The sequence below is a fragment of the Gadus macrocephalus genome, chromosome 16 (genome assembly GCF_031168955.1).
Source record: "Gadus macrocephalus chromosome 16, ASM3116895v1".
NCBI lineage: Eukaryota > Metazoa > Chordata > Actinopteri > Gadiformes > Gadidae > Gadus > Gadus macrocephalus.
The window spans coordinates 22254771-22266065 of NC_082397.1; the positions used below are offsets into that span (position 1 = coordinate 22254771).

Below are 11295 nucleotides of genomic sequence, written 5' to 3' on the forward strand. Positions count from 1 at the left end.
ATATTATATTATATTATATTATATTGATATAGAGCTCCAGGAGTCCGCAAACGGCAGCAATCCCTTCTCCTCCATGCTGTGGTTCAGTCTGACAGCTCATTGGTCAATGGGCAGCAGCTCATTTGCATTAAAGCTACAGACACCAGAAACAGCGCATTCTGAAGGGACAGAAACAGAGGGGAATAGCGGTAGGTGAGATCAGCTTAAAAAAAAAATATTCTGGAACTCAAATACTATGTTTACTTGTTGTGAAAACGCCATAATATGTCTCCTTTAATAAAAATATTTTTTTTTATGTTTCCCCTTTTAATTCAATTTGTGAAGCGAAACTTTTATTTGATTTGTTCTGGTGACGATGATCCAACGATATTTAATTCAGTAATTATTATTCAGTGAGTGTTCCCTGATTGATTCACATTTTCGTGGAACGTGTTCAGCGAGTGTAGCAAGCCTCAGCTGTGGATTTAGAATCACAATCTAACACTGCCCCCCAAAGGCCATCTTGGGCATTGTACACGTTAGGATTACAAAAGCATTATACAGCTAAAATTCCATATTTTTAATAATCGCCCCCTGAATAGACAAGATGCATAACGGGAAAATACATGCAAATGTAGCTGGTTTGAAAGTTATTTTTTTCTTGTTATAGGGCCAATATACACCTCTAATCGTTGTTTTCTCAGCGCCTTAGGTGGCTCGACCTCAAAGCAATATTTAATTTTAACCCTTATGGTGCACATGATTCCTTAAACCTGCGATTGGTTAAAAAGATGCTCTGTTCTGGTAATAATTGTATAAAATATTAATTTTCTATTAACTTAATTGATGGAAATATTCTCTTAGGCTTGAAAAGTACACTATTGCATTTTGGATTAATTAACAGTCCTATTAATATTTGAAATTATTTAATACGATTTATTCTTCATCGCACTACGAAAGCCAGTAGGTGTCCTAGCGTTGACAAATTAAATTAAAAAACGAACTGAATACCCTTTTCCTTTGCAAAAAGATTAATCGGGACCAAAATAAAATAATTACGAGATGAATGATTATACAATTCTCTCATTTGAACTAACCTAAAAACAAATCCGAGTTCACATACCTAAAACCATACCGCAGCAATACCTAGGCTACTGGATTATAATGATTGGAATGAAAATGATTATTCGGCTGTTTTTTTTTCCAGGTCATTTCCACCCGTAAACAAACCAGCGGTAAATGTTTCCACGCAGGTGTTGGCGCTGCGTGCGCTCTGTTCGCGGCGCGGAGATGAAGGGCTGCGGTCGGTAGATAGTGAGGAGGACGTTCACACAGAGGCTGACCAAGGAGCCCGGAGGCTGTTATCATGGGAAAGGGAGCCCCTGAACAGATGCTCTACCTGCTGCTGTTGCCCAATTCCAGAGTTCACTCCCGGTCGCCCTGTAAACACCACGCTCACTACAAGACTTCATCATGAAATTGAAATTGATATTCTATGCTGTAAAGAAATGGACCGCTGGCACTGCAGAAGCAATGTCCCGCAATATCATTAAACAGGCTGGCAGGGCCGGGCTCCATCTTACCAGTTCACTTTCTCCATGTCCACATCGAGGATATGTGGCCCTGACTTTACTAGCTGGTGAGAACAACATGGCGTCCTTGAGAATGTGTGTGAGGGAGTGCAAAGGAGCAGGTGATGGCGAGAGCGAAAGCAGGTGAAAGGCGAGTGGTTGTACTGTATATAAAAGACTGGATTTCCATTTCGGACCATAGTTTGGAAGGATCAACTTCAGGTAGGGCGGCAATCTGTCCTTCTCTCTCTCTCTCACACACACACACACACACACACACACACACACACACACACACACACACACACACACACACACACACACACACACACACACACACACATATACACATATGCAAACACACACACACACACACACACACACACACACACACACACACACACACACACACACACACACACACACACACACACACACACACACACACACACACACACACACACACACACACACACATATATACAAATACACAAATAATTAAATCTTTCTTTAAACATTTGGACAATAATGTGTTCATGTTATATAGCTTTATATGGAGAATAAACTGCTATTTGTTAACTCTGATATTATTATTTTTTGTATAATGTTGGCTTCTTAATCTTCATCCCACTTTTTTTTTAAACATCAAATAACATCAGATATGTAGAGCTTTTTCAGTTCCATTACTTTGAATTTGAACCATTGAGCTTCCTTCTATTGTAATGCATTAGTCTACTCTGTGCAACAGTAGGGCTTGATGTTTGATAGCAAGATGCAGACCCGAGGTCACCTAGTGGCTCTTCTGTCCCTCTTCTGCTGGGCAGGCGCTGATGTCGTGTCCCGCTTTGAGGTCAGTGCCTTCCTTCAGTCACAGTGTCTCTGCTTTGTGTGTGTGTGTGTGTGTGTGTGTGTGTGTGTGTGTGTGTGTGTGTGTGTGTGTGTGTGTGTGTGTGTGTGTGTGTGTGTGTGTGTGTGTGTGTGTGTGTGTGTGTGTGTGTGTGTGTGTGTGTGTGTGCATGGTATGGTGGGAAAGTGTAGTATTTGAGTGTTGTGCAAGTCTTAACTGGTCAATGGAGGAACGGCCGCGCAGAGGTTAGCACTACTCCCTCACAGAAGAAAAGTCCTTGGTTCAAAACCCACCAGGGGCCGGGACCTTTCTGTGGGGAGTTTGTACGCAATCCTCGTGTTCACCTGGGTTTCCTCCCATACAACAAACACACGCAAGTTAACACCCCTGCCCTGCCCATGAGCAAGGCAGGGGCGCTACACCTGGAGTTTGTCCCCGAGCAGCCCACTACCCCCCCTAGCAGCGTAGGATGTGATGATTGCTGAGAATGAATATCCCCTTTGGGATAAATGCAGAGGATAAATTAAAGGAACAACCTCCTGGGAGCTTTGTAAAATGTGACCACTGACCATGCTTTCTTGGTCAGTGTTCTATGAGTTGCCGGTGTCTTAGTCACAACATGTAAACCCAGTCAGCTTGAGTGTCAAAACGTTCATGTTGAATACATGTTTGACACCCCATGTTTGCAGACTGGCCAAGCGGGATCATTAGAAGACCCCCCCTATGAAGAGTGGCTTCAGAGCGGGGTCAGGCACGCTGCTCATGGCTGTTTTGTGTGCTCTCTCATTCAACTGAGTTAAATCAATCTACAAGGCTTTGTAATAAAAATAAGTTTCCAGTCTTTTACTCTTACAAAGTAAGACATTTCCACGACAGTGTGTGTGTGTGTGTGTGTGTGTGTGTGTGTGTGTGTGTGTGTGTGTGTGTGTGTGTGTGTGTGCAAGCGTTTCCTGCCTCTCATTATTTATTTAATAATATTATTTATATTTATTACTTATCTATCATGTTTTAACAGAAAGCACGATTTTTTTTCATAGCCTGCTTCCTGTTCACATCCATATACATATCCATGTATCCTGTTTAAACAAGTTTATATATTAACATTGACACACATTTCTGCTGCTTAGTATTCCTATTGCACATTAATATCTTTACTCTTGTTCAAAGGTATTCAGTTCCTGTCAACTTGCTGGCTTCTTTAATACCTGGATTTCCCTTCAGCGTTAATCATAAAGTTTTATCCTATCCTCTTCTAGGACGTGCCTGAATGCCTGGAATACTTCCACGAAGGCATGGTTCCTAAATGGGGGGCTAGCCCCCAAAATGTGGCCCACCTCTGCCAAAGGTTTGGCAACAGGTAACTTGTCTTGTGTTTCGGCCTATCATGTATTGTACGTCATATCCTCACCCCATCGCACGTCTGTACATCTTTCAGAGACGGCCTCCTCTCTTCTCTCAATGTCAACACCATGGACAAATAAATGCAATCTATGCATTTCTCAAAAGAATTAGCTCAAACTTCTGTCTGTCCACCTGTAGCAGACTGCACATGGTCAGGTGGACGAGGAGCCTTCTGTTTTCTTGTTCAAACAGCTGGCCTCTTCTCCTCTGCTTATACCACCACTACTGCTGCAGACGTTCTGAATAATTTTACGTGTGTGTATTGTCGTCGTGATGTCTTCCTACCTTTATGGCATTTCTCAACATCCTTAACCCTCATAGGGTGTTCGTGTTTTTGTTACACAGGAGGTGCTGCTGGGTCTGGTGGACCCATTGCCTTTTAATTCAACATACTCAAGCTTTTTTTTTTAAATACTCACCAGATGGTTACTTCATCCCAATTGCAAGTAATATAAACAACACATATAAATTTGTTCACTTTACCTTTGTTAAATCACATTTATGAATAGAGGTGCCACTCGTTTTTGTTTCTTTTTGCATTAAAATGCAACAAAATAAGGAAATGCCTCATAAAACAGGCATAACTCATGGGAAATAATCAACATCATTAGAAATTGAAACATACTCAATAACATCTGTCTGAACAACACATTAAAGCCTTTGAACACGGCCATTATACGTATATCAGACTATACCACACATGAGGGGCAGAGTCTCACTGTGTGTATTGCATATGTATTTTTTGCACTGGTTGCATGTATATTGTGTTTTTCTGTCCATCATGGGTCCACACACTTCACAGCGTTTCTTTTTGGCTGACGGGCTGGTCCGCTGCTTGCGGGTTGTTCCTGGGGCTGGCTGCTTGCGGGTTGTTCCTGGGCCTGGCTGCTCGCGGGTTGTTCCTGGGGCTGGCTGCTCGTGGGTTGTTCCTGGGGCTGGCTGCTTGCGGGTTGTTCCTGGGGCTGGCTGCTTGCGGGTTGGTCCTGGGGTTGGCTGCTCGCGGGTTGGTCCTGGGGTTGGCTGCTCGCGGGCTGGTCCTGGCTGCTCACGGGATGGTCCTGGGGCTGGCTGCTTGCGGGTTGTTCCTGGGGCTGGCTGCTTGCGGGTTGGTCCTGGGGTTGGCTGCTCGCGGGTTGGTCCTGGGGTTGGCTGCTCGCGGGCTGGTCCTGGCTGCCCACGGGATGGTCCTGGGGCTGGCTGCTTGCGGGCTGGTCCTGCCTGCACACGGGATGGTCCTGGGGCTTGCTGCTCGCAGGCTTGTCCTGGCTGCTGAAGGGCTAGTCCTGAGGCTCTTTTACGTTTCGGAGCTGGCTGATGCTCATCCTCCTCTGAAATGTTATCCTCACTTTCCGAAACTATTTCCTCTGCATCACCATCAAAACCCTCTGTCTCTTCAAATATCAGCTGTAAGGCAGTCTGAACAGAGAATTGCTTTGCCATCTTGATCAGTTGTGGTATGGAACCACGCTGACAGAGCTTTTTATAGTGTCAGGTCCCCAAGCTTGATAGTGTTGGGTGCTCCAATTTTGCAACCTTGTGCGGGAACAGTGAGTGCACACTGTGGGTGCTCACACCAAGGGCCCATTCACCTGCTTTACTCTTTCCCCCTCTCTCTTTCCCCCTCTCTCTCACACACACACACACACAATGAGCCAAAGCCAATGAATCTTAGTTCAAAATAATAATTATTTGTATCACTTTTATAAAGCTAAAAACTGAAAACGGGTCCAACAGACCCGAACACCTTATAGAGGATTAACTCTTATGTTTCCCTGAAGGACATCTTCCTATCCCTACTGAGTTTAACTTCCCTTATTGAGGGCCCAGTTCAAGACTTTCCTACAAACAGAAGCCCATCAAGTCCTGAGAAACTTCAGTAGTGATAAAGGGAAATGAAAGGAACAACATTGAGATCCTGGTTCATGTTCCCTCGCTGTCTTCTGCGTGCCAACAGGTACCACTTTGCTACGCTGTATGACACCCACCACCGGATCGCAGTGTACTCGGCCTACCTCTTCCAGGATAGTAACGGAGGAGGCAGAGAGAAGCGCTGGTTTGTTGAGCCTCGGGTAAGCACCGTGTCGAGCATGATGTCTTTTCCAAAAGTACTCCTTTGTCGCTGTGGAACCCATGTCATTATCTAAGGACCGAGGTCCGTAGCTCTCTTCAAGAGGATGTATCCGTAGCATATGGGTGGATTGGAAACAAGTTTTTTGTGTTACCCCACCCAGCTGGTGAACCCGTGCTGGCAGGCAGAGATGAAGGACGGCTACTGGCTGGGGAAGGACTACCCAGGGGTGTACCAGGGGGAGAGACAGGCCCTGAACGAGGACTACACGCACTCTGGCTACGACCGGGGACACCTCAACCCTAACGGACACCATGCAGGTCTGCATAGACAGCCTTTGCTGCGGCCATAATCTTATCCTCGTCTCCTCCTCTCTAGAATCTAGATGACCGTTGATTTTGTTTTGCCACCTCTGCCAATGCCTTCAAGCTAGGGCAGGCAATTTTGAGAAATCAGCTGGACTAAGCTTGTTTATAAAAGCATCCAACCATAAAGAAATACCAGTCCTCCTTCCAGACCTCTCCCCCAAAACTCATTACTTGCTCGTTAGCTCCGGCAATATGTCTGCCTCGTCTAGTGGAAGGCTCCGCTCATGAGTGGGCACAGGTACCCGGGTCGCTAGATGGACCTACAGGCCCTCCAATCATTACTTTCGGGTCGCATGTAGTAATTGGACGGGCTGATAACCACAGCCACAGATATCAGCCTTTTTCCCGTCAGTGTTTGATTTATTAATTGCTGTCAGGAAGAGTATTGAAACAAATATGAAATATAAAAATGGCTGCTATGTTAAAACCATCATCTACCATCATCTGTGCAGGTCCCGGGGGGGCTGTCCTCCCCCAAATCTATTATTTATAAATGTATGGAATTGCAAATATATAGGCCTATATTCAATAGAAGCCGACTCCACTTCTGAAATAATTATTCACACAAAACCTTTTGCAGAATTTGTTTATGTGCCGCCTATGTTCCTGCTAAGTGAGCTGAACCGTTGCATATAGGATTTGAGTGTTGCACCTCTGCTGCATTTGTAGATGTGTCGCTCTGTAAAATATGCATAGTGAAGGCCTGAAAGTGATTCATTATCATTTAATACACATTGGTGATATTATTGTCCCCTCCAGAAAATACTCTCATATTTGTGGCCTCCCTGAGATCGGCGCCCTTGCCTTCCACAGTTTTAAAGGGGACATATTATGGTATTTTCCCAACAAGTAAACATAGTATTTGAGTTCCAGAAAACATGTTTTTGAAGCTGTTTGCTGGAAATAGCTTTTAGGAAAAAAATTATCGTCTACCGCTATTCCCCTCTGTTTCAGTCCCTTCAGAATGCACTGTTTCTGGTGTCTGTAGCTTTAATGCAAATGAGCTGCTGCCCATTGACCAATGAGCTGTCAGACTGAACCACAGCATGGAGGAGAAGGGATTGTTGCCGTTTGCTGACTCCTGGAGCTCTATATCTATATAATATAACATAATAATAATATTATATACAGGTATTTATATATTCTATCTAATATAACGGCCAAAAGCTATGTGCGCCTCGAATGATATTATGAATCATAAAGACTGCGTCTGACGTCTCTGGTACTTCCACAAGTAAAGACTCGTAGTGGGGGATATCTCGGCCATGGTTGAGAAGAATTGGGGGGAAGGAACTTTGGCCTTGACTCTCTGAAGTCCATGAACCGCGACATGGAGAAGGAAAGGATTGTACTCCCGGAGCTGAGCTGCCGGACTGCCTCCGAGCTCCCCGCGCCGGAGCTGCTGGCCGCCGTCGAAGCCGTCCGGCCGCAGTCCGGCAGCTCCGGCGGTGTACTCCGGGAGCTGAACTGGCGCCGAAGCTAGGTGGCAGCTCCAGCGGACTAGCAGCTCCGGCGGACGAGCAGCTCCGGCTGGGGTAGCTCGGCGGCAGTCCGGCAGCTCAGCTCCGGGAGTACAATCCCTTTCTACTCCATGTCTCCTCCTCCCGACTTCCCTTCGGCGGCAGCTCCAGCGGGGTGAGCTCGGCGCAAGAGAAAGGGATTGTACTCCCGGAGCTGAGCTGCAGGGCTAGAGCGGAGTTCCCCCCGCCGGAGCTGCTCGTCTGCTGGTCCACAAAATCTTAGCGATGCTCTGATTGGAGGGGAGTGGGGAAGTGGGAGGTAATATTCAAATGGAACCTTCTTACGTAGGAGGGGGCGCCGAAACTGACTTGCTCGTTTGGTAGCTGGAGGCGGGCTGCATCCAGAAATGCGTATTTCACTCAAAATATCATGTACGGACTTAATTCAAAGTTTGTTCGCGTGTGGGAGCACCATCTACCCACAACAACACCCCAAATCCCAGGAAAAGTGCGCTTTTCATAATATGTCCCCTTTAAATAAACCCCATGACCATAACCCTCCTTCTCCGCTGTAGTCCCTGGCCGTAACGCCACCTTCACCCTGACCAACGTGGTCCCCCAGAACCCCAAGCTGAACCAGAACGAGTGGAGGATCCACGAGAGCCAGCTCACCGAGCTGTTCCGGGCCAGGTGCTCGCGGGCCTACGTGCTGGTGGGCGCTGTGCCCTCCGCCGACAACTGGATTGTCAAGAACAACATCAACCGCGTCAACATCCCCGACTATCTGTGGAACGCATACTGCTGCGTGGACAACAACGGAAAAGCCATCCAGAGCGGCGGCGCCTCCGCTAGGAACACGGAGGGCAACTGGGTGGAGAGGCACACTCTGGATGAGCTGGACGAGTTCCTTCAGCAGTTCACCAACCAGCCAGTAGGGGAGCTGTTTCACAACAACTGCAGATGATTTATATTTTTTTACTGACCCAATGAAAGGGTTTCGCTATTGGCTCAAATTGGTTGCATGTAATACCGCTTGCCATAGTTAGTGATTACTATGGAAAATATCCCAGCATGGACGGCGTGGTTTGTCTTCTCTGAAACATTATCAATGTTCATCAAACGTAAGAAATATGTTTGCACCTTGTATATTTGGTCAATTTTTGTTTGCACACAAAAGCTAATATTTTAATATTAGATGTATTAAATGAGTTGTGCAAATGGATATAACCCCAATGATGAAAGAAAGTTTAATGAATCCGGTCAAATCCAGTCAACAGGAAACTAAATGTATTAAAAATGTATTCAGTTATACACAAACATTGATGGAATCAATGTTTTTGATGTGTAAGGGTTCAAAATGTGCCCTTGCAGTCATAAAAATTTAAACAATTTATCAGATAACCCCACTCAGTCACAGTCGTCTGTTCTACAAGCCTTCAGAGTACCTGAATGCTATAGTAACGGTTCCCTCTCTAATCCCTCTGCTGTCTACCTGAAACCAAATTAAACTAAAAAAGAACTGACTCTGTACGTCATGCTCTTTCATTCACCACTTTATAGCTATACAGAATATTGCAACATGTATGAAATACAATAAATGAAGAGCACTATGACAAAAAAACAAATCCTGAGCATGTTCAGTATAAAATAGTATCAACACTGTGGTATGGATTACAATAGTCCCTTTTCCTAGAGGTGTCACCATAGGACATACACAGGCGTCACTCATAACACAAATTATTGGTCTGTTATAGGGCGTATAGACTTATCTTCACTCAGCTTCCATTTGCCTTGTCTTTTTGGTGACACTTGTTTCACTCTGCATGAAAGCTGGAGAAAGATGCTAACCCTTTTGTCAGGCTAATCGGGTGGTGCTTAATCTGTGATTGGGTAGTTGGGCGGAATAGAGGAGCTAGAGCACGAGCTACACCGGAAAAACAACGCATTTGGTCAGACTAATCCTGCACTGAGCTTCTTGCTTGGCAAAACATACTAACTCCAGCTTTCACAGTGTTCACCGGTGACATCATGTATTTCAAACCGTAATTGTTTTTGACGGTGTATTTACGAACGTATATAAAACAATTTCACACAAAATACCCTTTTCACAGAGGTGTTATCATAGGACAAACATAGGTGCTGTCACGTTAAAATTGTACCGGGGGCGAAAATTGTACCGGTCTACGTCATCTGTTGTTTACATCTTGACAACCTGCCTGGTAACAGACGACGCGATCGTCTGTTGCCGGGCAGGTTGCAAAAAACATTCGGCTCATGTTTCCAAAAGACGAAATAACATAATACAGATAACGGATCGCTAGATAACACTTGTTTTTACTTTATATTTGTATTGTATTTAATTGTTTAATTGAATAGCAAAAGACGACGCGATCGTCTGTTGCCGGGAAACGGGCGATCGCGTCAAATGTCGTAGGAAGGTTCTTGAACATTCATAAATGCGATTAAACAATTAAATACAATACAAATATAAAGTTAGCAACGCCAATAAATGTTAATGGTAAAATAAGTGTTCTGTCTTGTCACGCTCAATGAAGGAGTGCAATGAACGAGCATGAAAGTTCGCGAATGTTCAAGAACCTTCATACGTCATTTGACGCGATCGCCCGTTTCCCGGCAACAGACGATCGCGTCGTCTGTTGCTATTCGATTAAACAATTAAATACAATACAAATATGAAGTAAAAACAAGTGTTATCTAGCGATCCGTTATCTGTATTATGTTATGTCGTCTTTTGGAAACATGAGCCGTTTTTTGCAACCTGCCCGGTAACAGACGATCGCGTCGTCTGTTACCAGGCAGGTTGTCAAGATGTAAAAAAACAGATGACGTAGGCCGGTACAATTTTCGCCCCCGGTACAATTTTAACGTGACAGTGCCACTCATACAGTTATTTTTGATGGCAGGTGCTTTGACACACATAAATCCACCGCCTGCTTACCCAGTGTTAAAGATCCCATATGCATTTTGAGGATAGATCATTGCTTTTGGGGGTACTACTAGAAAAGGGTTACATTGCTGTATGTTGGAAATACCCCTTATTATTCTCAAACTGATCGTTTCTGCAAAACCAATTTCCACGCTTTCAAAAACGGTCTGATTCATATCATGTCATTTTAAGGCCCCCTTCCCGAGTAGCCCAGTCTGCTGTGATTGGTCAGCAAGCCGACTCTGTTGCGATTGGTCGAACGCTTTGCGCGTTCACACCCCCGAGAAGCTGTAAACATTGCGGGTAGCTGGGAGGTGGGACTTCTGCACTTCCGCCCCCACTGCAGTCTGAAGTGACATTGCTACGTAAAGTTTGAGCGTAAACAAGCTATTTCAAGCGCTTATTGAGGGGCGTTCTCGGCGGGCGTGAATACTCCCCCTGGCTCTGACTTATATTTTTCTAGCTTAGCAGACGTAAAACACGTATACATATCCGCATCATATAACAGTTTAAAGCAAAGGGTAAAGTTGAAAAAGCATGATATTACCCCATTAGAAGGGTCCATTGACAATGAGTGTTATCTTCACTAGCTAACTCAATCCGTGCGCACACATTTGCAGAGCCTGATTAGTGTTATGAGTGATAATGTGTTTG

At 44.9% G+C, this 11295-nt stretch overlaps 1 protein-coding gene and 1 long non-coding RNA gene across 2 annotated transcripts; both read left to right on the plus strand.

The window, feature by feature from the left end:
- On the plus strand, window positions 1-2037 carry LOC132474379 (uncharacterized). Its single transcript, XR_009529647.1, has 2 exons — window positions 1-188; window positions 1187-2037. It is a non-coding gene; the product is annotated as an uncharacterized LOC132474379 (long non-coding RNA).
- Window positions 2038-2311: 274 nt separating this feature from the next.
- On the plus strand, window positions 2312-9217 carry si:dkey-243k1.3 (endonuclease domain-containing 1 protein-like). Its single transcript, XM_060075030.1, has 5 exons — window positions 2312-2400; window positions 3654-3754; window positions 5753-5867; window positions 6030-6186; window positions 8270-9217. The coding sequence occupies exons 1-5, from the start codon at window positions 2323-2325 to the stop codon at window positions 8656-8658; spliced, it is 840 nt and encodes a 279-aa protein (XP_059931013.1). The 5' UTR covers window positions 2312-2322; the 3' UTR covers window positions 8659-9217.
- Window positions 9218-11295: the final 2078 nt, after the last annotated feature.

Bases quoted from the DNA above. Each gene is read 5' to 3' on its own strand.
- si:dkey-243k1.3 (XM_060075030.1), top strand. From the start codon at position 2,323: ATGCAGACCCGAGGTCACCTAGTGGCTCTTCTGTCCCTCTTCTGCTGG. The intron at 2,401-3,653 runs GTCAGTGCCTTC...ATCCTCTTCTAG, and splicing joins ATGTCGTGTCCCGCTTTGAG to GACGTGCCTGAATGCCTGGA. The intron at 6,187-8,269 runs GTCTGCATAGAC...TCTCCGCTGTAG, and splicing joins CCCTAACGGACACCATGCAG to TCCCTGGCCGTAACGCCACC.